This window comes from Ictalurus punctatus, chromosome 22 (assembly GCF_001660625.3).
Source record: "Ictalurus punctatus breed USDA103 chromosome 22, Coco_2.0, whole genome shotgun sequence".
Lineage (NCBI taxonomy): Eukaryota > Metazoa > Chordata > Actinopteri > Siluriformes > Ictaluridae > Ictalurus > Ictalurus punctatus.
The window spans coordinates 15,386,310-15,413,194 of NC_030437.2; the positions used below are offsets into that span (position 1 = coordinate 15,386,310).

The window sequence follows — 26,885 nt, forward strand, 5'->3', positions numbered from 1 at the left end:
AAATTATTATCTTAACTACATACTTTTCAAATGGTAGCAAGTCAAACATATGCTGATTGATTTAATTTCACATTAATAAACTAAAAACCATTCTCCATTTACATACACAGAAAACAAAGCTACACCCTTCAAATATTACTAACATGAGATGGTGGAAAGGGGCGGAGCTTCCATGGGGTCAGATAATATCAAGTTCAAAGCATTTGCACAATGGTCAGTTGTTCTAGATTCATACTGTCATCTGCTCTTTTTTATTGGGAGCAAAAGAAAACCTACTGCATATTTTTCAATAATAACTTGTAGCGTACTCTGATTTAAATGGATTCAAATGGATTTTGCGTACAGGTCAGCAAGTCTGCTGCATGCAGTAGGCAAGGAAGGAACCTGTTAATCACTTGTAAAAGTTGTAAAGTCGTTGGCTTTAATGTAAACGCTGTTGCGATTTTCTGTCAACCAACTCATTCGCCGTGATCGGTCCTCGCTAACAATCACAAGGGGTTCTGGGTAAAAGATTGCTGCTGAGTCCACTTTGATACAGGCTTCGCCACAGATTGCATTAAGGGTGCTCATAAGCATCCTTCTGAAGCGTAAAATGAGAAATGGGACACCCTACGGCCTCGAAGACCTCATAGACATGTGTAAAGAAGTATATTAAGGCTGCAAGTGTGCCATTTGGTACAGGACATATGTGGAGCCTGGTTTAATTGCCTGGTTTAAGATCATAGACATGCCTTTGTTTACAGCATCCTCTAAAACCCTGCTGTGGACTGTGACAGCGATTTGAGTAAAATCCTCAATTAAACTCTGCATTTGCTTCGACATCACTCTCCCGAGTCCCAATTTTTACAGCTCCTGTTGTGCATTTCAGATGTGTTTTCATTCACAATCTGTTACAGCTCAACGCTAACCTGTCAAATGCACTGAATCCTGACTGGTGCATTAAACGGACAATGTAATTACAGGAGTACGTGTTAGACCATAGGGAAACCATCCTGACATTTCAGAGGTTGATATTTCATTTCAAAATGTCACCACAATATGAAATTTACTCATAATGCGCTGCTGTCCGGTATCCTTAATATTGGTATGCATAAAGTGTAGTTACAACTACGAGCGCATGAGTGAAATGAATGATCCTGAAAGCAAGTAGATGAAAGTACTTTATTGTGAATACTTCACACATTTAGAGCTTTTCCGTATCAGTTACGTGGTGTGAGACACGTGTCTTTGAACTGGAATTAGATAGAATGCTTTTGAGGTATATTCAAATATTAAATTTTTTTTAATCGTTTGCTATTTTCGATTACATTCTAATAATTTCACAATGATATTGTTTAAGGCAAAGGTGGAAAACGCAGGTACTAATGTGTAATGGTTTCCTCAGCTGGCTTTGTCATGCATGATGGCTTTCAGTGACAGCTCTCTCTCTCTCTCTCATACTGTACTCACCAAAGCTATTTCCGGTAGGGAGTTAAAAGCCCCCGCAGGTCCTGCCTCCACGCTTCCATCCATCCTGCACTCATTCTGCAAAAGCACAAATCATTTGCGTCATCCTACGAACAATTCAGCGGTACTCATACAACATCAGTCTCAAAGAATTCTAACTTACCTTTGCGATCCTTATATCACTGAAACCTGCAATACCAAAATGAGCCGTCTAACAAACTCACAATGTATGCACTGTGATTTGAGAGCATTCCGACCATTCCCTGCCAGTTAACCCTTTTTCACCATGAAAAGCATCAGAAAATTGTTTTTGCATTTCTTGATGTATTTGAATAACAATGTTTTTTTTCCTTCAATTTTTCCTAGACTTACTGAAAGCTATTCTATCAGATGGTTAATTAGACTATGTATGTTTTGGTACATAAGGAACTTTAGTAAATAAAACACTTAAGGGGAAGTTCGTTTCCATTTTCACTTACATTATAGAAGCTATAAACAGTAGCTCTATCCCCAGCCTTCCTTTTTCTTTCCCTCGACATCAATAAGAGCAAAAAAAAATGTCATATTACCAAGAAACCTCAAACTCCTCAATATCTTGAAACCTTAAGGAACCTCTGACTGTTACAAAGCACTGACACTGGAGACTCCCTCCAAAAATACTAACGAACTTCTCCTCGTCACCATATCTACTTTTTACACACTGTCAGAGTTGCTGTTATAGAAAATTAATCGACACCTTCTGACCAATCGGATACAGTACAAGAAATCAACAGAACTGCAACGGTGGAGTACATTTTTCAAGTACATGTACTTTATCAGAGGATTTTCATTTTGGGAAACTTTTACTTCATTACATTTTAATGTGTAATATCTTACTTTTTACTCCATATGCCGATCCACGCTACTTTAAAGTGAATACATAAATTGGATTAGGCATTCAACAACTGTATCCCCATGGTTCTTGCGAGAGTTTCTGCAGAGTACGGGTTACTGGCTAGATATTTCTACAGTAGCGTATTTGAGCCCCAAAGATGGCAGGAGTCTATCACCCTTGTCCTTATCTAAAAAATATATATTTTTAAGCACTGACGAGCAAAAGCGATGTCAACGTGTCATTGTCAAATATCTTCTATACTGACCACAGCAGAGTCACCACACCACATCAAACTTAAGAAAACACGTTGAGGTAAGCCAATTTTTAATATTATTTCATTCATAATGCGTCTTTACCTGTTACATGGTGCTTATTAGTTACAGCACACACATACACACACTTACTGATATTGTGCACTGTAGTTTTTCTTAATAAAAAGGAAAATTTGCTAAACCTGCATAATGTCTGTATATAACTCCCTAACTGCCTCACTGTTTGCTTGCAACAATAGAAAACTTCCTTCTTAAAAAGGTAGGAGATGCGCAGGAGAATGGAACATTGAATTACATCCATTATTCAGATGTAGTTCTCATAGATCAGTAGTTTTTGATAAAGATTTGATACTTGAGTACGTTCAAAAGCAAGAACATTTGTAATTTTACTCAAGTAGTAATATAAGAGGAGGACTTTTACAAAAGTACAGGAACGGTGCACTTCGTCCACCACTGCAGAATTGTGATATAATTTTTTTTTTTTTTTTAAATTAAATCCTAATTATTTTACTCAAAATAATGCAAGTTAAATTTTAACAAGTTTGTCTTAATATATGGACAGTCACCTGACAATTTCAGTGTAGCAGTATAATCACTATATGCTAGTTTTGTCCATATTGTGCAGCCTTAAAACTAACTACCCCAAATCACCATAAAATACCCCATACCTTGTTGTTGTTGTTAAAGAAACGTTTGTGAAAAGCTTAAAATGTGTTCCAGTGTAGCAAGAAAAAGGAGCTGTTAGTCTAATTACTTGACATTCACGTGGAAAGAATTTACAACCCAGAATAATGACTAGCAGACATTGTCAACTCAGACAATTAACCAGCAAGAGCATGAGACATGAATATCAAAGTCCAAATAAAGCACACAGGACGTCATTCGAGTGCCCCTTATGCCACCAGAAAAGCATAGCAAATGCACGCTCAGGAAAGTTAAAACCCATTTGATTACAATGTGAAGAAGAACTAAAGAAAAAAACAAATACTTAATGCTTTTTACATTTCCCTGTTTACATTTTTTCTGTGTGCGTGCCTCTTTAGAATAACTCAAGTGTCCTAAATAATGTACAGTAAAAGCACCTGAATTTTCCTTGCAGTACATCATGCTGCTACAGCATCAGAAGCATGGCACCTTTGACATGTTAGAAACCAAACCAATCAGAGAGAAGGTCAAAACTATCTAGAGGATTTATCCACACACATAGTGACAGACAGATGGGCAGATACACACATATATACACACATATACACACACACACACACACACACACACACACACACACACACACACACAACAAAGCAGAAATGAATCAGCCAAATACTTGGCACACACATACAGACAAGGTTCACTGGGCTAACACACACACACACACACACACACACACACACACACACACACACACACACACACTTGCCTTAGCATAGCCCATTGCCGAAGCAGTCAGCTGGCAGGCAGTTGGGACATGACCCTCAGGATGAGAGCTGCAGATGGCTTTGGCGTGGTGCAGCAGGCCCAGGCCTCCATGTCTCACCCTCCAAGCCTCCATCTCATGGAGAACGACCTGGCCATCAAAACGCTCCAGATCCTGAGGAGCAATAAGAGCACGCACCTCTGCCAGCAAGGTAAGCTGAGGAGTACACAAGAAAACACGCACAGTTACACACATCACAAGCAATCAAACAGCACAACACATAAAACCCTCGGTGCTAAATTTACATTTAAACTTCATTCAATTTCTGGATGCAGCTGTCCGTCTCATTAAACAGAATTTTCTCCACAAAGGAAGACATCATGTTTTGTAGCACCAGTCTCATTCCATGTTATATCTTCGAGCATGCTGTGTGTCACATTATTTTCATCGATTTGAATTGCTGCTGTAGTTCTTGTTAGTATCAGTCAGTGTACTTTATGGTTCCTGAATGAAGAACAGCAGTTTACTTGGTATTGAACACAACTTGACTAGGGTTGGGGGAATCATTTCGAAGCTACTTAGCTAACTAAGCCTGACTAGCATGTTATCCACATAAGCTAGCTAGAGACAATTGTTTTCAATTAGCTTACATTAGCAAGGTACCCTAACAAAGTGATTTCTAGAAATTTCCAAATGGAACTATGAACACAAATGTGCATATTAACTATTAGACAAGTATTTTTAAACATACAGCTTGATTGGAGGAACTGCTGAGTCCTAAATGGAATCCAGGTCTACTGAAGGTTGAATAGAATAATGGGATTGTCCATAAAAATACATGCATTGCATGATTCTTAATGAGACAGTCTATATCTCATCTCATTACTGTGCAAATGCTGCAAAAAAAAAAAAAAAAAAGCTAGGTAGATAGGTTCACATGGACCTGAATAAACATGGCAACATTGAATCCAGTAATCCATCCATCCATCCATTCATTTTCTTTACCACTTATCCTTACTGGGTTGCAAGGAACCTGGAGCCTATCCCAGAGGACATGGGGCACAAGGCGAGTGACACTCTGGACAGGGTGCCAATCCATCGCAGGGCACAATCACACATACATTCACACACCCATTCATACACTATGGAGCCTTTTGGACATGCTAATCAGCCTACAATGCATGTATATGGACTGGGGAAGGAAACCGGAGTACCTGGAGGAAGCCCCCGAATCACGGGGAGAACATGCAAGCTCCTCACATAGGTCCATGTCAGAAATAGAACCTTCAACCCTGGAAGTGTGAGGTGCTAACCACTAAGCCACCGTGATACTGTAAATGTTTATTCAACTTTGTAAAAGCAAAGTTTTTTTTATTATAAGCAAATTTTCCAAAGCAACTAGCAGGTTAGTGTAAGTGCTGAAACAACAGATGCTTACAAATAATAAAACCACAAGACGGGCACCTGTAAAATGTGTCAAAGTGCGTTCATCATTCTCACTAGTCATAAACTCAGAACTATTTCTAGCAACGCTTCTGTTTCATGTCTCATTCAGCACTTTTGCCAACGCTCTGTTGGAATCCAGACCCCCCCCTCGTTGTTAGTTCTAGACTTAACCTTGGCGTGTGTGTTGAAGAGCTCGAACAGGGCCATTGCGAGAGGCTCCACGCCAATGTGGCCACACTGGTACTCCTGGATGTAGTAGGTCATGGTCTGGTTCTCTGTCTCGGTCAGCAGCAGATACGCCTGCTCCTCCAGAGAACTCCGAGCCCCTATATGTCCTGATGCCAGCGCCGATGACGACAGGCCCTTCCAACACACAAAGAGAAGACATGTCAAATCAGGCTGAGGTTCTGTAGCAGCATATAACTGGAATCCACCATTCAAAATAAACAAGGTTTATATTAATATTCTCGTTCTAATATGTTATTGTTTGTATAGTAACAGCTAATACGAGGATTTCAAAAAACAGATTTAAAAAAAGTGTTGATATGTTCACATTTTCTGTGAGGAGATGTTAACATTTATGGAAGGAGTCTCCAGTGTCAGCGCTTCATAACAGTCAGAGGTAAAGCTGTAACTAAGTTTTCTCTCATGGGAAAATCTTTGTTCACTAAAAATGAATAAAAAAGCATGTCATTGAGTAAAGGCGAGTACTTTGGTGCATGCTTTAATTTGAAAAAGATCAACTTTGTTTTACTGATTTGTTGCTCATTACTCTTTACATAACATTATTTCCCTTTCTATATGCATGTGATACAGTGCAATATGCCTCTCAGCAACTTTATATTGCTATGTTGAGTCACTATAACAGTATTATGATTACTTGAAGCACATCTGATCAAACAGCTGCTTTAGTGAAATGAAGTGTGTGTTCAGATCAGTGTGTAGGCTTTAGTAAAACACAGCAAACAGATCCTGGATCAGGTGTATGGACAGACTTCTGAGGTCTCTCCACTCAACCCGAGCTAATATTAAGTACCACAAGCCCTGGGGAATGAAAGGTCTCTATGAGTCACTCTGTGGCACTCATTCACTCGCTCTCTTCCTCTGCTTCGGTGTGTCATTAACCCACTGTCCACTGCCTCTGCACAGAAACGCAAGTCTCACGCCTTCTCCTCTTTGACATCCTCCTTAATCAGAAGTACATTAGAACCAGCCGCAGGCCGAGACACACAGAGAGAGAGTGCTTTCTCATTCTCTGGCTCTTTATGTCTCCTAGTGTTGCTGTTATTAGAAAAAGCAAGAGGGAGCAACTGAAACTATCTTTAGCAACAAAGCAGAGGAATAACTTGTACCGGAAAAATATGTCAGACATCAAACTACATCTAAAGAAATAAAACTGCAAGTGGAAAAGGTTGGCTTTGATGTTTTTATTAATTAAACTTGTGTCCCCATAGCCTTGCCCTCTAGACTCCATTCCACCACAACACAATCCATCTTCAAAGTAAAATCTCTTTGAATACTTTAACATTCCTTTTCATTTCGTTTTCTCCTAATTCAATTGGAGGAATTCTTCTTACAAATAGTGCAGGTATGATGTAAAGGGTACAAAGGACTGACAGAGAAGGGTACTGCTTTTACTCAGCTCACAAAAATCCCTCCTCATTCAATTCCCCAGTGAAACAGCACCCGATCCAGACGTCAGCGCTCAGCTGGAATCAAGGCTAAGTAAGGTCTAATAACCCATCTTCTGTCATACCAGTGCGTGAAACATTCCAGTGTAATCCCAGAGCAGATGTGCACTGACCACAGGCCCATCAAAGCCCTGTCTCATGGGGGTCGTTCTTCGCACTCCAAACTATAAATGAATAAATGAATGCTGCTATGATAAATGCAAAGTGCAATCCTGACACTCATCACACATGGCATAAAATCTGTGAAATTTATATGCTGCTCAAGGGGAAAGTGCTGAGATAGAGACAGAGAAGAAGGGGATTGTTTTCACTACCTCCATTGCAAAATCAATACTTTATAAGCATTTGTGCACTGTATTGGTCCCTGAAAGGCTCTGAGCCAAGTTACTGTTTTGGCTCCACTCTGGTTATTGGGGGAAAATAATGAAAAACAACAACAATAATAATAATAATAACAATAAAAACAATAATAAACTGAACACACCATGATAACTGTGGAATTTAGCATTTAATAAAAAAAATATTAGATAGCGCTAAACATTCCGAGTGAATGTTAAATATAAAAAATACATTGTAAAATTAAAATTGCATTCTTAATTAAAATGTGATTATTATTTTAAAAAAAAAAAAACTACTAAATTCTAATTAGCTCATAATATTACACTGCCTCACAGTCCATGTGTTAGCAGTAGTACTGCAATGTTTATATACATAAAAGCAATCAAATTAATGAGGTAATAATTTAGTTCTTTTAATGATTAAAACTATATGTTTCAAATGAATTTGCATTTGTTTACCCACGGTAATGTTTTTTTTTCTCTGATATTTAGCTATTTATTTCATGAATCTTGTCTGTTGCAAAATACACATCACATATCATAAATTTTATGATTTTACTGTGGCTTGCATAAATATTCACCCCCTTGACTTTTCCCACATTTTTCTTTTGTGTTACAACCTGGAATAGAAATGGGATTATACATAATGAATCTATACAAAACAGCTCATACAGTGGTGCTTGAATTTATATTTATGCATAAATATGACCTAAAACACCATCAGATTTTCAAATACTGAAATCAAAGCTTCATATACTTTTGCTACCAACAGATCTGTAATATTTGATCATTTTCCTCAATAAATATGCATAATATGCATATTTATGACCTAAAACATCAACAGATTTTTAGAAGTCCTATTTATGCATTATATATATATATATATATATATATATATATATATATATATATATATATATATATATATATATATATATATATATATATATATATATATATATATATATACACATATACCTATACATATATACACACACACACACACATATATAAGATTCCAAAGGGTTCACAAACTTTCAAGAATTACTGTAATATTGAAGAGGGAAGAAAAATTAATATAGTTTTTTAAAATTATTGATGAATAATTATTATTCCAGGTTTAATCCCGCAGCTGCCCTCTGTGTGTGCGCAGTTTGCATGTTCTCCCTGTGCTGCGGGGGTTTCCTCCAGGTACTCCGGTTTCCTCCCCCAGTCCAAAGACATGTATGGTAGGCTGATTGGCATGTCCAAAGTGTCCGTAGTGTATGAATGGGTGTGTGAGTGTGTATCTGATTGTGCCCTGTGATGTATTGGCATCCCGTCCAGGGTGTACCCCGCCTTGTGCCTGATGCTCCCTGGGATAGGCTCCAGGTTCCCCATGACCCTGTAGGATAAACGGTATAGAAAATGGATGGATGGATGGATAATCACCCCCACTGGTATGAAACACCTGCATATAGTCACATAATATTACCTGTGGGTTATGAGCAGCAATTTCTGAAATATTCAAACCACACTAACAATCATGCCACAGTCAAAGTCCCTGAGATCATATTTTCTCCATATCTGATGTTTGATGTGAACTTTAACTGAAGCTCTTGTCCTGCATCTTGTCCTGCATATAGGTGTTAATATTAAAGTGGACAATGAGTGTATATAGAAACCTGTAAATCTCAGATGAGGGTAAACATCATTTAAGAGCCCGATAAAAAGTTGTTTTTTTTTGCCTAGACGTTGATGGATCATCAGGGTTTTAAATGCTCAGTGATACCATTGCTCTCTTGCCATTACTGGGTAGCAGGGTTCAATGACAGACTCTGCACACTCACACTTTCCTAATAAAAGAGCTCCATGGGCGCAGGTCCCAAAGGGTTGGGGTGTGTGGGGGCCATGCAGAGAGCGGGGGCTGATTTACGGGGCTATACTCTCCAAGGTTACTCCAACTCTAATGCAATCTGCGGCCTGGCAGCCAGGGAAGAAAAAAAGACGAAAGACTTCCGATAGCAACCTTCACTCCACTTCTACCCCCTCCATTACTTCACCAACCCGCCTATAGCCCTCAATCGAGTCCAGCATTTAGGGTCCAGAAAACTGCTGATGCAGCATTCCACCACTGCAGTAGCCAAACTCCTGCAGCGGGACTTCAACCCATGCAACAACAACACTAGAACAGTTAATAGTATAATTATATAAGTAAGTAGTGTATATAGTATAAGTATATAAGTAAGTAGTGTATATAGTATAAGTATATAAGTAAGTAGTGTATATAGTATAAGTATATAAGTAAGTAGTGTATATAGTATAAGTATATAAGTAAGTAGTGTTTATAGTATAAGTATATAAGTAAGTAGTGTTTATAGTATAAGTATATAAGTAAGTAGTGTATATAGTATAAGTATATAAGTAAGTAGTGTATATAGTATAAGTATATAAGTAAGTAGTGTTTATAGTATAAGTATATAAGTAAGTGGTGTATATAGTATAAGTATATAAGTAAGTGGTGTATATAGTATAAGTATATAAGTAAGTAGTGTTTATAGTATAAGTATATAAGTAAGTAGTGTATATAGTATAAGTATATAAGTAAGTAGTGTATATAGTATAAGTATATAAGTAAGTAGTGTATATAGTATAAGTATATAAGTAAGTAGTGTATATAGTATAAGTATATAAGTAAGTAGTGTTTATAGTATAAGTATATAAGTAAGTAGTGTATATAGTATAAGTATATAAGTAAGTAGTGTATATAGTATAAGTATGTAAGTAAGTAGTGTATATAGTATAAGTATATAAGTAAGTAGTGTTTATAGTATAAGTATATAAGTAAGTAGTGTATATAGTATAAGTATATAAGTAAGTAGTGTATATAGTATAAGTATATAAGTAAGTAGTGTATATAGTATAAGTATATAAGTAAGTAGTGTATATAGTATAAGTATATAAGTAAGTAGTGTATATAGTATAAGTATATAAGTAAGTAGTGTATATAGTATAAGTATATAAGTAGAGTGTATAGTTAGGGTGTACTTAAGCCTGTGACTGGCCAAAAGTATAGAAGCAAACAGTTATCTATAAAGTTACAGATATAGATTACAATTAAGTAATTAAATCAATTGGCCAAAAAAATCAACACAACAAAAATATTTCAGTATTTTAACAATTACAGTCCCATACAGCTTTCTATCTTTCTTTCTCCATTCTCCCTCTTAATTTCCACCTTTCTTCTTTTCATTCCCTTCTTTCTTCCCTTTCATCCCTCTTTTCCTCTTTTCATTCCCTTCTTTCTTCCCTTTCATCCCTCTTTTTTTCTTTTCATTTCCTTTTTCCTTCCAATAATTTTCCTCTGTTCTTCCTTTAATTTTCCTGTTTTATTCCTCACTTTTTACCTCCTTTCTTCCTTTTCATTTCATCCTTTCTTCTTTTTCATATGTCCATTTCTTCCTTTTCATTTCCTCCTTTCAACTTTTCTTTCTTTTTCTCTTTCTTTCTTTCTTTCTTTCTTTCTTTCTTTCTTTCTTTCTTTCTTTCTTTCTTTCTTTCTTTCTTTCTTTCTTTCTTTCTTTCTTTCTTTCTTTCTTTCTTTCTTTCTTTCTTTCTTTCTTTCTTTCTTTCTTTCTTTCTTTCTTTCTTTCTTTCTTTCTTTCTTTCTTTCTTTCTTTCTTTCTTTCTTTCTTTCTTTCTTTCTTTCTTTCTTTCTTTCTTTCTTTCTTTCTAGCCAGTTCTTCCTGTTCATTTTCCTTTTACTTTCCATTCCTTCCAGTCTTGCCTTGTTAAGTTAAGGTTAAATCACACCTGCTAGCTGAGACTGCACCATTGCATGGCAGCTACCAATCTGGGAGTGTGAAAGCAAACGCAGGAAGCCACTACATCTTTTCCGACTGCTAACACAATGTCGTAGAGGTGAGCAGTTACACTCTCTTGGACCTGCAGCCATAGACAGCTGTGGCTTCACCTAATCAGACTTGCAATCTCCTAATAGGAGGAACAAACCTCATGATGCAAGACACCTGATTCCTGTGGGTGTGAGAATCAGGTGTACACGATTAGGGTTACAATAAAACTCTGCAACTGAAATGCAAAATATAGAAACAAAGAATCAGTTAGCTGTAAATGATTGCTGTAGACAGTACAATTCAGGGTTTAACAAGTTCAGATTTTTTTTCAGGACATGCAAAAGAAGCACATTGAAAACAACAAGAAAGAAAACAGATGCAGGGGTAAATGAAGTGAGAAAGTCTGCTCTGAAATTGGTTCCAGCTGTCGAGACTGATATCGTCTTGTACAACCTTCACTCTTACTCTTCACTGACCACGCACTCATTACTGAGAAATTAGTTTCCGTCAATTACAACAAAGTCCATTAATATACCTGGCAATAAATGAGAATCTCCGAATATGAACACCACCCATCTTTTTCTCTTCTTTTTCTTCTATGTTAGACATCATGTTATTCCTGTTTTTTTCTCCAAGTATCATTCGGTGATTGAGCCTATCCTGGGAATACCGTGTGTGAGGCAGGACTACACCCTGCATACATCATTCCATCACAACCAGACTACAGCTGATGTGTGTAAATCATCTCAGGAAGAACACAGAGCAATGTTACTTAATATGTTAAAGCACTGTTTTAATGTGTGTGTGTCCCTAGTGTGACATATGACGGAATTTGTGCCTTACCTTTCCTGAGCTCCCAGCACCAGCGTCTCCTGACACACTGCAAGGAAGAGAAACAGCTGTCAGGGTACTGCCTTGTGGCAGTGATTGATATTGTGACACCAACTGATGTCTCAGGGAGGTAAAACGCAATTTTGCAATCATAAAACAGGTTTTTATGTGTCTGGAATGCTCCTAGACAAGAGTCCGCTGTCTGCCACGGGCGTTACAGCACATGCGTTACAGTAGAATGAAGAGTGGCACGAGGAGCACTTTGGAAACAAGCACCTCCTGGGGTTCTCAAACAACCCAGCTCCATTAGGAACAAAGGAGAGCTAGAGAAGGAAACATAGAGCGGGAGAGAGTTCAGAGTGCTGTCAGTTCACCATATATAGCCGTCAGCTCACCATCTAAACCCCCCCCCCCCCCAACACACACACAAGCACGCACGCACAAACACCCACAAATGCGCATTTGACGCAGGTGTGTTCTTGTGTGCAGTGAGTCATTCAACAATATGGCATCTAAAACTACCTAAGAAGCAGCCGGCAGCTATTCTGAATTGCTTCTTTTTCAGAACCGGACAAAGAACAGCAGCTGGCGCTGACCCAGATTTCATTTCAGACAGGACAACGTGGCTTTAACTGAATGTCGGGGAAATTTGGGAATATATTTAAGCTCTTACCATAACATCTCCACATAATTCCGTAAACTAGGCATCAAATTCAGAAATCTGATGAGTGACTGAAAGCAGAGGCAACGTTCAAAAAGTACATTTATTTATTCATTTATTTAGCACAAGTGTCTTGGTGTTTTAGTTAATGATGGAACATTTACATGCAAAGTGTGAGAGACTGAAACTCAGTCCTAAGGAGAATTGATACCATGTTGTTGTTCAGTAGATAATAATCTGGATCTGTATTACATTGTAATTCATTACTAATTACTGAAACGTTACTGTTTGGTTATTTATAAGTAAATTATTCATAACTAACATAAATATTCATTACTCATTGCTACATTTACATTTATATTTTAGAGGCACTGGAATAGGTTGAGATATATTAGCTAGGACATCTTCAGGAGCAAGATAAGGCTTAGCTGTTGGAAATGAATGTCATTGTGGTGAGGATTTAATCAGTAGTGATTATAAAAGAGCCATAGGACAAATCTAAGATTCAGTAATTACTGCAAAGTTAATAATGAACTCGTACTAACTGAACTCATAATTACTGAGCCTCTAACTTCTAAGTTCTTATTAGTTAACAGGAATGAGATAAGGGTTAATGAAGAACGACTCATTCATTCCTGATTAGTTATTGCATAGTTAACTATGAGTTGTTGAACGGTATTGTAATGTGTTAACGATTTCTACTACTGTATCTGCAGGTTGTGTGAGAATACCACTGACAACAGTCATGACATTTATCTGTACTGAGAAAAGAACAGAAAAAAAATTGTTTACTTCATACACACTTGAAGCAGAAGTCAAGCTAATTAAGCTAATGAATTTTTTTTAAAATAAGCGAAAATGTAAAATTATAACAATAAAGGTGTTAGGATCATACAGAAATGTATTTTCTGATAATCCAATTTTGTCCCCCGATAAGGTTTTGGATCTGGAGCAAATTGAGACACTATAGCATTTAATTTATGTTGCACTGACTATGTTGGTAAGTAATAACTACAAAATTCTCTGGAAAAAAAATCTGGAAAAGTAGTCCTATTATTAAGAGGTTAAATTATGCCTTTGATTGTGTTAAATTGTTGTCTGTTGTAATTACACACACACTACAGATGTAAAACACAAGAGTATCATGTATCATGTAACTACCATCACCCTATGTGATTGTGCCCCAGTGTTCCTCTATAGATCTGGAAAAAGATGCAAGGAAATCAGTAAGGGATAAAAAAAAAAAAGCTAATAGGCTGAGAAAAGCAGAAGGACCTCAAGGTGGCGCTGGCCGAGCTCTCAGCGATTTGTGGGCTGGAGATCCACTTGGTCTCGTCCACTACGGTACGGGCATGCGGAAGACGCCCTACGTCCTTTATGGTCATCAGCATGTGGCGGGAGCTCTTGAGGATCTGCACAGCCTCGTCGTGGGCAATGCTGCGGAAACTGTGCCCATTCACCTCCATGATCTGATCTCCAACCTGCATCCCAGGAGCGAGAAGACATGGAGTGAATTTTATGAAGCAGCTCAAACTGTGAAGAAAGACTATACCTGTGTTCCAGGAGTTATATTTACCATCACCGCACTGAGACATTTCATTGTTCGTATCACTCTACTCGTCACATAAAATTCTACTTCATTGCTCTAAATGGTTACTACAGTAGAGTTAGTGACATCAGCGGACTTCCCAAACGTTTTACACATACATTTTTCATCAATGTAACTTTAGACTTCAAATATGAACGCTCATCAGATGAAGATGAAAAGAAAGAAGAAGGTAAAAGATAAAAGAAAGGCAGATAATTACACTCAGTGATATGTACCAAAACTGAATGTACACATAATCGTGAACTAGCTAGCCAATTAGCTGATGGGCTATAAACTTATAATTTCTTCTGGAACTATTTCTGCATGTGGGGCAAAAATATGTCACGTATTAGATATTAATGTCTTGTTTATACTGTAGAACTGTTGTATAAATCAATATCGCACTCGCTATCGTGTGGTTATTCAAAATTCAGTATAACCATACTCTTGCATTTGCACTATTGCTTTTATACAACAGTTCTATAAACAAGAAATTAATATCAAGTAACTGGTTATTAATATATGGTCAGAAGGTGCTGATATTAATCAACACCTTTTGACCAATCAGAATTGAGAATTCAACAGATTTGTGGTATAATGATAAAATAATTTTTCCTATAGGTCTGGCTCACACAATTTTTGCTACCAAACCCAGATATACCCTTATGTACAGAACATGGGTGTTAAAGAGAAAAAGCATTAACACACTTATTATTGCTTTGAGTATTTTTGTTCCAATCACAGCGCTTTTACAATTTTCAATTGAAATGTGTGTGGCATTAACGCAGGCTGACATTTAACCATGGCACATCACAGGTTCCCAAGATTTTAAATCAATTACATAGCATATCGTGATTGCAGTGTGCAGCGATATAATCGCATACTGTTTTTGTCCATATCCTGGAGTGTTGCATTATAATAGATGAACTAAACACATTCCTGCAACCATTTCACACAATCAATGCACCTCTAATCTAGTGCAGTGTCAAGAAAATAGGGCTCAAGTGGGAAAGTTACCCATTCGATAAACAGTGAGAGAATGTGACTTTAACTGCAATGCAGCTTCTATAAGACCTATAAGGATCAGAGAGCACCGTGTAAAGCAGTAATCAGCTCTCAGAGTTAGCGGCACTCAGTCTCACGACCTCACGAGGACACGGAGACTGCTTTAGGGAGCTGACGCTGCCTTCCCACAGGGTTATCCAATCACACGCCACAGACAAAAGCGCCCAATCTCAGGCTTAATGAAATGCAAGCTGCTAAAACAGCACAACGCTGGAGATGCTCTAACAGGTCAATAGGGAAATCAATGAAAGGAGAAGCATTCGTGAAAACCTCTCACAGGCAGAGGATAGCAGTCGATGGTCCAGATGGTGTTTATTTCATAAATATTAAACAAATTCAATAGTTCAGACATTTCCGGTTGAAGGCTCATCACTCTTGGAATTTCCCCAGCCAAGTAAAAGATAATGTAAAAGTGTCCTGATGAAAGTAAAGGCATATACCATGGTTGCTTAACATCATTTAAAAATGGTTCATTTGCATATCTTGCATGTTGTGCTTAACTGAATGAATATATATATATATATATGTTGATGCCAAAGCACTTCTGTAGCTCGCTCCATAAAATGTGTTCATGCAGTTTAAATGGCATACCCTTATCCTTTCTGTTTCTTTGTTGTGCTTGAAAATTCTGATATTTCTGACAGCAAGTCGTCCCTGTGAGCACCGTGACAGAGGATATGAGACTTTTTGTCACTGCAGGATGAGGATATGCTGGATATTTCTGGAGTGTCCATCAGGATTCTAGCATTAATCCTAATTAATTATGGAGACAACTGTGCAGTTTACAGGTCTCGTCTAAACAGTTATTTATGCTTGTTCCAACATTGTTACATAATATTAGGACATTTGGTCTGGATCTACTTTATAGTGTTTCCCAATATAAGAAATTAATATGCACCTGTCAGTGTGCCTTTTTGTGTGCCTGTGCTATACATAAAGAATAAAACACTTTGGGTTGTGATGTAAACAGCCATAAGGTTGGCTGCAGACCTAATGCAAAGCCCCAGAATACGTTTATTTTATTTTATTTTTTTACATTTTGTTCAACAATTACATTTATTAGAGAGAACAATGTCATACTTTTTATCCTTTTATGTTTACATTTGATGTTATGCAATGTCCACACTTCCTGCTAATCACTTATATTACAGCAGTGATAAACAGTCATTCATTCATCAGTCTCTCTCTTTTTTCTCTCTCATTAAGAAAATGACGCTTGTCATGCTATTGGAAATCATATACCCTGGTGACTGAGAAGAACTTTTAAGTGTTGACACTGGAGACTCCTTTCATAAACATCCCATAAATGTTTCCTTACTGAAATCTTTCCCAGGGCAAATTGCTTTTTACAAATTAAAACAATTACTGTATACTGTATGTTAAATAACAACACTTTTTTTTGGACCAGTAGAACGTGACACCGACAGCCTTGACACGGGTGCCTCTGCCATGAACAAGTCTTTTTCTCACAAATCAAACACCTCAAACACCCTTAACATATAGTTCAAACAGGAAGGAAGCCGTAGAAGAAAAATTGTTTCTTTGACCTTGCTGTGATCTTGATTCTATTTGGATCAGTTCCAAAATTTAAATCAGTTCATCGCTCATTCTTGAGTTATTGCGTTAATGAGAATCTCAGACAGAGACACAAGGACGTAAGGATGGACAACCTGAAAACATAATCCCTCCACCATCTAGTAGCAGAGGCATAAAAACTGTTTACTCTTAGTTTAAATTATGTGAGCATCCACCACCCAAATCCCTGTGAACGAGCTGTTATCATAGAATTGATAATGTATTAAAATGATTGCATTAATACTGTACATACCTCCGATTTGGCCTTGTCAGACCTGCTGACCCGTACGAATTGAGAATTCTATAGTGGTTTGAAGTGAGATCATGTTCTGGGTTGGATCCACATCCAAACAGACTTTTCACTTTTCTGACTCGGCATAGAATTTTATGAAAGCCCAGGATGGATTGCATGGACATTTACCAAAGGTCAATATTACTTTCATATTGAGTCTATCAAATAATTCCCAGGTGTCAAATTGGCCTTTCAAATGGATTCAGGAAGAGAGCAGAATGAGCAGGGAATTATCAAAGAGAGGACAAAGCAGCTATCATTTTTACACCGGGTGGTTACTGACTCGCTTTTATTTTCCTCTTTGTTCAGCCCTGTGCAGAAAGAAGACCAAGAGGAAGATTAGTTATCGATGTATGCATGTTTGTTCCCCTTTTTTGTGCTAATGCAATGGAATCACTAAGGAAGAAAGCTTTGATTTATTGGTATACAGTACAGAAGGATGAGGAGGAAAAAAAGAGAGAAAGAGAGAGAAAAAAAAAAGAGCACCTGATTTAATGCTCCCAGAATCTCATCATTGTTGGTTTAGAGTGGACAAGCTTCTTTCATCTTTTGTCAAACCTCTGCATATGTATACACCCACCATCTATATACATGTACAAGGGTCGATTGCTCTTAGTCTAATCTCTGTGCCATTTCCACTACTCACTCCTGCGTCTCTAAATCCCTTTCTGTTGCAAAAGTGGAGCGTCTGCTTAGGACCAATCCTCAAGGACACTCTCTCTTTTCTCTACAATAGCACTAACTTGATTCAAGGCAAGCTTCAGCTATCCTGAGGAGAAGCACAGCAGATAGAAACTACTCGATTTTCCCCTCTCGCTGTTCTCCAGCAGGTCATGACACACACAGGAAAGCACATTGGAGATCTCTCACGCACAAGCGAAAAAAGCCTCCGTCTCAGCCCTACATCCATCTCGAGACTGGCTCAGACGACGGCGGCCGCGTCTGACTGATAAACATGTCTACCGAGACGCGCCTGCAGTCATATCCAGCTGGGTTGTGATGGGGCTAAATGTTAATTAGACCCAGCATAGGGGCTTGCAGATGGGACAAACACTGGGAGCATCAGTCAAGATAAGTTGACACACATTGAGCTGTCAACAAGGGCTGATGGCAGGCTGTTACTTTCCTCTGGACACATCGCACTCTCGGGTCAATCCATTTAACCTGACTTTCTCCATCAAATCCTCTGGCCTGTGTTGTTACTTACCATTTTCATGTGAGTTCAATTGAATGGTTTATTCAACACTAGTTCTCTCCAGCTAATCAAATGTAAACTTGAACACAACGCTGCTGCAAAAAGCAAATAAATCCGTCCTTCTGATAGAAATGTAATGCAGCCTGCCTTCGCAAACTCTCCATTCATCACTACATATTTTTATGCATTCTGCTCAAATCTGTTTGGTTAGAAGGTGTTGAATTATTTCCTATAACAGCAGCTCTGACAGGAGTGCAGGCTGGAATGGAAATCACAGGTTAATATTTATGCACTTCTTCTAATACATTAAGAACTCGTTTACACTCAACATAATCTATACATCATCATACACATTTATAAAAACAACAACAACATGTTATTTTAACAAAAAACCCACATAACTGCTGATTTGGTGAAGCTTTCTGTAAGGAGACATTTATTTATCATTAATGGAAGGAGTCTCCAGTGTCAGCGCTTTGAACATAACTATATATAGATATAAATGTGATGTTCTTTATTTAATAGAAAATTGCTGGCAAATTGCTGTGTTATTAGAGGAATAAAACTTTTCAGGTCATGCTGTTAAAGGAAAAGAATCAGTGGAGTGGCAACTATAAATTGGGCTACATCACACCACCCAGTCATTCATTATTTTTCAGCATAACATGTACAGTTTCGTTGCTCCAAAAATGTACACTACACACTGTAGCAGCACAAGCTGTATGCTTTCGGTACAAACAGCAAAAGCTGAACAAAGTATTGACATTTTCCCATTAAATGTGGTGAGAACCTTAAGGATTAATCGATAGTCATTCCATTTTCGTCAATTATGATTCATTACAATTAGCCTGGACTCAGAATTATGCTTAACCAAGCAAATAAATTCGGTCATTAAGAATAGTTTTTTTTATCAATTACGGATTATTTCTAAACGCAAAACATTTTTGTCTTTCCAAGATTTGGAGAAGGTTATTCATGCTTTTGTCACATCGCGCTTAGATTATTGTAATTCACTGTATTTGGGTCTTGCTCAGTCATCTCTTGCTCGTCTCCAGATGGTTCAGAATGCAACTGCAAGGCTGTTGACCAAGGCAAAGAAATTTGATCATGTTACCCCAATTTTAGCATGGCTCCATCGGCTCCCGGGCCATTTTACGATTCAGTTTAAGATTCTGTTGTTTGTCTTTAAAACTCTTAATAATCAAGCTCCTTCTTATCTCAAAGATCTTCTCACACCGCATTCATCTAACAGATTTTTAAGCTCTTCTGATAGGTTTCTTCTGTATGTCCTTCCATCCTGTTTAAAAACTAAAGGGGATAGAGCTTTTTCAGTCACTGCTCCTCGTTTATGGAATCAATTGCCCCTGGACATCTGCCTTGTACCTTCTATTACCAATTTTAAAAAGAGTCTGAAAGCACATCTCTTCTCCCAGGCGTTTTAATCTCATTTTTTATAAATTTACTATTGTCTATTGTCTGTCTTTATTTGGTTTTATTCTGTTTTCTATTTTACTTTTCTTTACTCTGTTCAGCACTTTGGTCAGCCTCGCTGTGTTAAATGTTCTTTATAAATAAAATTTACTTACTTAGTTATTTACTTAGCATTGCAGGTAATAACAGTGAAAGTTTTATTTCAAACGTTTCATATAAATGGTGATATCTACAAACCCCACTGATAAAATGGTGAAACAGTGCTCATAGGTTCACTTTAGGTAAACCTTGGTGCAACTGCACCATGAATCAATCTGCTCCCTGAGCTGAGCATCGCTAAAACGGTTGGTTGAAATTTTTACGTGACTTCCTGCTTCAAGTTTGACAATAGCAGCAAAGCAAAATGCTATTGTTTCAAGATAGAAGTATTCCCTCCAGGATTTTGCAAATTTTCAAAATTACCGCAGATTTTCCACAGATTTGGGCCAAGACATGTCATGTGACGTCATCACAACGCACATTCAGTCAAAGCCCTTTTTGATTCACGTGCGTCGAACATGAGTACAGCTAAAACGTCTCATTTACCAACGAGTATCACTGCGAAAGACCGTACAAAACAAATTTCATGCAATTGCAATTTTGCCAATTCAAGTAGTTTTCTGCAAAATAAGCACAAAAAAACTCCGCAAATTGCGTTGCAAATTTCTTTAAAAAAGCTGCAGCAAAATCACGCATTTTTGGAATTTGGAATAAAGAATAACTACAACTCATAAAAGCTAAATTAGAGAGTCAAAGGCTTTACCTGAGCTTTAGGACTAATTAATTATTTAATAATATGAACAATAAAAGTTGCAGTACTGTGCAAAAGTCTTAGGCACCCAATTTCTTTGGTACAAATTTTGTTATAGATGTTCATTTTACTTTATTTTATTTCCAATCATTACTTTTCCAACAACAAAATGACATTTTACAGAAAAATGTTTGTATGTCAGTAAACAAAGCAACATATTACATAACAGACCACTTTTCAGACCCCCAAAAAAATAACATAATGAAGGGATTTGCATGCAAAAAAGAGGCAAGTTCAACAATCAGAGTCTCCAGAAGAGCTCTGGCAGATTCCCCAAAATAAAATAAAACCTACATGCTAATTTCCTTTTAAAACTCGAGGCTACAATTTTTTCCCTTTAAAAAGCAGAGTTGTCTCACCAAATATTGACTTACTGTGTACTTCTCTTTATAGTATTTTTTTTCATGCAAAGAGGTAGAATTATTTTTGAAGGCATCTTTGCATTTCCTCGGATGTGTCTAAGTCTTACTCCTTAGATTGACACCGTACTGTAAATCTATTCTCCTCATTTCTGCCAAATGTTCCTGCTTAGCAGAAATAATATATACTACTGCATAATCGATCTGTGCGTTCAGAAGAAATTCCGATGTGTGAAAACAAACCTGCGATGACGACACCTTTCTCCAAACTAGCCCTGAGTTTTTCTCATGGTACAGACTTGTTTGTTCAGACCACGTCCCACAAAATCTCACCGTGTGACCATGTGTATTCTAGCACCGCAGACACATTGATGAAATGCTGGGTATCGACCCGGGAGGTTCACATTCCCACTGGGAGGGCAAAGCCAATCAGACACCTGTCTCAATTCTCACACAAATAGAGTAACAGCGGAGAGAAACACCTCCACACAGTCAGGTAGATCGTTATTACTACCACTTTGTTTTATGGCACAACATCACAGAGTCCAACATCTTACTAAAAGCATTACTCATAGCTGGCCGAGAGGGAGAGATTTACACTGCCTTAAGGGAGCAGTTTGTAATTCTGAGCTCTCTGCTGGCTGCAAGACGAGTCACAGTTGTAACTAAAATCATTGCGCTTTTTACCAATACTCTTCTCAACACCTCCTCGACTTGTCAATCCTACATCTTTTATCCCTTAAACTGAAGCTCAAAATATAAAGAAAGTGCGTAAATGGTTTTTTTAATCGCTCAGACAAATCAAGGAGCTTGATGCGAAAATGCTTGAAATGTCAATTGTCCTTTCATCTGGAACAATTTTGCAAGAGCAGCACACTTTCATAAATACAAGAGCTTGTCAGATTAACTCACAAAATCAAAAAATAATCAGCAACGGCTTGGTACGATGCGACACACGTGAAGAGGACATGCTACCACCTCAAAGTTGATCGTTTTCCATTAACAACATGTCCCAAAGTGTTTTATTCCTTTACACTACAGCAAATAGTTTTAATCCATCTATTAGTACCTGTTGGCACTTATTTCATAGCAGCTATCAACAGTCATTCCCTCACTCGTAAGACAAAAAAAAACGAGTCCTTGTGAACGACTTGTGACGATCTAGCTGGAACGATTATTTGCAGTGCAAAATTGGTCTGAAAGGATAACAATAACGGTTCATTTCCATTAGTTATTTCATATGCGGGTCGCTAGATCTAGAATTTCACCCGCTCTAAATCATACACGGAGATAAAGTAGTGCAATAAGATTACATTTATTTGAATGAATTACAACAAATAGTTATTAGAGAGAGAGAGAGAGAGAGAGAGAGAGAGAAAGAATGACCTGCGTCTGTGCCACGTCTCTACTAATAATGAAGCTGTGAGTTTAACTGTATGTTATTATGGTTACAACTGTCTATAATTTAGAAAGATGATTAAACTGACTAGAACTACATCTGCATTAGATGTGTTTAACGCACACCTTCCAGCCAATCAGAATCGAGTTCAGAAAATGGTATAGAAAATTAATCAACCAATTGGAATCCAGAAGCCAACAGGGCTGTGGTATTCTTTTGTCAATTCTAGCATAAATTTCTCAATGGAAACATTTTTTTCTCTAATAACATGGCCATCTTTTGGCTTTAATATCTGCCTCCAACCCCTTCCTCCTCCTCCATCCTCTCAGTTCTAATCCTGATTGCTCTAGTGTCTGTTAAAACTCATCTGAAATTCTTTTTATATAACCCCACACTAAGGCACTAAGTGGCTTAGCGGTTATCACTGTTAACTCACACCTCCAGGATTGGGGGTTCAAATCCTGCCTCCTCCCACTGTGCGTGGAGTTTGTATGTTCTCTCCAGTGCTTTGGGTTTCTTTCAGGTACTCTGGTCCAAAGACGTGTTGTAGGCTGATTGGAATTTCCAAATTGTCCATAGTCTACGTGTGTGTGATGAGTTTGCACCTCATCCAGGGTGTCCCCTGCCTTGTTCCCTGGGATAGTCTCCAGGCTCCCTTGTGACCCTGTGTCGAATAAGCAGTATGGAAAATGGATGGATGGTTGGATAACCTCACACTCCTCACAATTTTTCTCCTCAATTTTGTTTACCTGCCAATTCACCTGAAGTCGATCAACTGCTTTTCTTTTTTTTTTTAAACTTGCTCATGCTGTATCACAGGACAGCGTAACACTCAGAGGACACACCTGAGCTCACAGACACCCATGATTGGCTAGTGACTGACAGGCGAGAGAGAGTATAACATCCTCCCTCCCAGACAGTGTGGCCAATTTTGCTCTCTTGGCTCTCAGCCATGGATGGGTATGGCATCAGTGGGATTCAATATGGCTAGCACTTTTCAGTCATGCTACTCTGTCGCTGGAATTCTAGACTTTTGGAATAAACTGTGAAGTACAGCTACATTTTAATCTAATCCAATAATCTAATTTGGCTATTCATGTAGATTCATGATTATTTATATTAGGGTTGCTGCATTGGGGTTGGAAGTACATTCACTAGTCTAGGATAACAGTATTAAAAGTACAAACTGCAGCTTTAAGAGACAGTGCAGTTTGTAGGACAGGCATATAATGAATGGCCTAAGGAACTACACTATGCAAATAAAGTGGATTATGTTTCCCAGCTCTTAGTGCAAAAGCCTTGCAGTGCTGTATTAGCGAGTTTGTGCAGGATTTGTGTGTGTGTGTGGACTGTATATATATATGTTTTATATATATATATATATATATATATATATATATATATATATATATATATATATATATATATATATATATATATATATGTGTGTGTTCATGTGTGAGTCCATGCATTCTGTATCCGAGTGTGCATTCTGTATCAGTCTATTTAGGACTGCATTTCTATGGCTTTATTTCCAAATATCAGCTGCAAAAATGTCTTTAACACAATATTATTCTTTTGCTTACAGGTTCCTTTTTTCAGATTTTGTGTTACATATTTAAAAAGCAACCTTAGGTATAAAGAATAAATAAACAAACACATCTAGTCTCTCCTCATGACCTTGTGCATCATCACACCGCGCAGTTCCACCATTTTAAGAATCAGTTCTGGGTGTGTGGTGTTTTGTTTTTTTGTTTTTTTCCCCAGGTCCACGGTGACTTTCCCAAATCAGAACAATCGCACCAAAATAACATAGGGAAGAGAAAAACAGCAGCTTTTCATTAATATTTACATAAAGACCTGGAGAATGTTCATGTCTGTTTCCAGACCTGAGAGATGTGCTTCTGCATTAGCAGAAAAACAGTTAAATATTTAGTTGTTTTCCTCCACACAAGGAAGCAGCTAAAGCTTCAGGCCCCAAAACCCTATTTACAGGAGTCTAGAGAAGAGAATGACGGGAGAGGAAATGGAAATGGGCTTATTTGCCGCTCCAACGTTTCATCTGTAATGAGCTGATTATTCCATGGAACAGATCAGCTCATGAAATGACACAGCGATTCACAATGAGCAGGGAATTACGTCCTCTAATAGGCAGCAAAGACACTCTGTGTTCAGATAAAAATAACATGAAAGTTCACTATTAGGAAAAAGTTTCATCGAGCTCTATTAGGGTTATTCAGTTCCTTCTAGGGCAAAGGGTTTCGAACTCATATTCTCCCAGGCCACATTAGCATTTTTGTGAACCCTTGGACCATAAACTAAGGGTATTCATTAATTATTCGCAATTCTATCAATCAACACTCATATTGAACATTATGAGAGATTTAAAATGACAAAAATAAATCCTGATGTATCACCCAAGGTAATGTGGTGGGTAAATCAATTGTTGTGTTTTTTTTGGTTTGTTTTTGTTTTTTGTCAAATCAAGCCCTGGCCTCATGAAGACCATTTTCTAATTAGCTAATGGGTTATATCAGCTGGATTAAATACGGTCTCAGCTCAGCAGTGCTCTCTGGTTTGGACGTCTGGAGTTCTGGAGTCTGACACCTCAGGCCTCTTTCTCACATTCAGTCAGCAATACCCTGTATTGTGAAGGTGCTCAAAACCTTGCCTCACTCTCACTTTTACAATAATCAGCAAATTGACAGAGGCCAGTGCAGCATTACCATCATCACTCTTTATGAATGTTTTGGCAGCATTACACTATAAACTGTCACGCCAATAAAGCACAGACATATACTCCAACAGTGGCAACACTGGCAAAACTGTTGAGTTCTCTTCCCACGTCAAACAAACAAACAAACACATAAGAGTGGGACTATGTCAATGCCATTTTAGGTGTATTTCAGTGAAGGATATAGCTGTTGCACAAAGCAGAGGATGTAATAGAGCAGGGTGCTCTATGACTACATCAGTAATACTGTGTCCATGTTTGCTTTATTTCAGGTATTTTTTTATTTTTTTTTTTACTGTTTACATTTCTCTTACATACTGTAAAGAACTTTCACTTGTATACAAGTTATTATTAATACCCGACAGATTTATTTTCATTCAGTAACTGCCATATTTTGTTGTTGGGTTTTACCTTTAAACCTCCACACTCTGCTGCTGATCCATGGTCCACTCCAGCAATATAAATCCCAAGGGAATATTCTGCTCCTCCACGTATCATCAGACCCAGAGGACGTCCGTCGTCCAAGGAGATGGTGACCTGGAGGGACAAATACATACAAAAATAAATCAGACATAAACATGAACCAGTTTTACAAATCCTTGCTCAATCCATCAGGCTGCATTAGTAAGAGTTATTGAAGATCTTTTCTGACGGTTTCTATTAAGCTCTGTAATGCCTCCTCTCCAGTCTTTCAGCTATCCATCCATCCGTTAATATATCAATCCATTTATCAATCTATCCAGCTAAAATCATCCATCTAACCATTTAATAATCCATGCATCTAACTATCTATCCATCCATCTGTCTGTCAATCCAACCATTCATCCATTAATCTATCCATCCAACCATCCCTCTATCATCTATAATGAACATCCATTCATGTATTCATCTATCCATCTCCCCATCCATCCATCCATCCATCTACACATCTAACCAGCCATCCATCTAACATCCATATGTCTATCCATCAATCAATCGATTCATCTATCCATTTAACCTTCCATCCCCCTAAGCATCCATCTATCCATCCATCTAACCATCTAACTATCTATCTGTCCTTCCTTCACCCGTCTGTCCGTCCACGCATCTAACTATCTACAGTGGATGTAAAAAGTTGACACACCCCTGATTAAATTGCAGGTTTTTGTGATATTGAAAAGTGTTATGCGATTATAGCAGCCAACAAAATTCAAGTGAAAACAAATTTATTTACAAATTTAAACGAGTTAGATTTGAAAAAAAGAAAAAGAAAAATCTTAGAAGAACCTGGTTGCACGTGCCTTAACTAATACTATGTTAAAGCACCTTTTGCTTGTAACACAGTATTCAGTCAATTTTTAAGTAAGAGTCTTCCAACTAAGTGCATCTTGATTTGGCAATTTTATTACACACTTCCTTGTGCAAAAATAGGATTTTGATATGGCCTCCGACTGGGTGTTTCATTTGTTGACTTGGATTTGTGCTTTGTCATGCATGAAGGTGACATTTTTCTTCATATTTAGCTGTCTAAGAGAGCCCCAGCTTTTACAGCCCCGGTCCCAGCTGAAGCGAAGCAGCCACAGAACATGATGCTGCCACTACAATGCTTCAC

At 37.7% G+C, this 26,885-nt stretch overlaps 1 protein-coding gene across 1 annotated transcript in view; it reads right to left on the reverse strand.

The window, feature by feature from the left end:
* The window catches only part of whrnb (whirlin b), a 79,010-nt gene that overhangs the window by 18,170 nt on the left and 33,955 nt on the right, over nucleotides 1-26,885 (reverse strand). The window contains exons 3-8 of the mRNA XM_053674665.1: nucleotides 25,706-25,831; nucleotides 14,082-14,287; nucleotides 12,158-12,194; nucleotides 5,624-5,815; nucleotides 4,010-4,222; nucleotides 1,450-1,524 (exon numbers count right to left, since the gene is read on the reverse strand). Of these exons, the coding sequence (XP_053530640.1) occupies nucleotides 1,450-1,524; nucleotides 4,010-4,222; nucleotides 5,624-5,815; nucleotides 12,158-12,194; nucleotides 14,082-14,287; nucleotides 25,706-25,831 (849 nt within the window). The remainder of the gene's footprint in view (nucleotides 1-1,449; nucleotides 1,525-4,009; nucleotides 4,223-5,623; nucleotides 5,816-12,157; nucleotides 12,195-14,081; nucleotides 14,288-25,705; nucleotides 25,832-26,885) is intronic.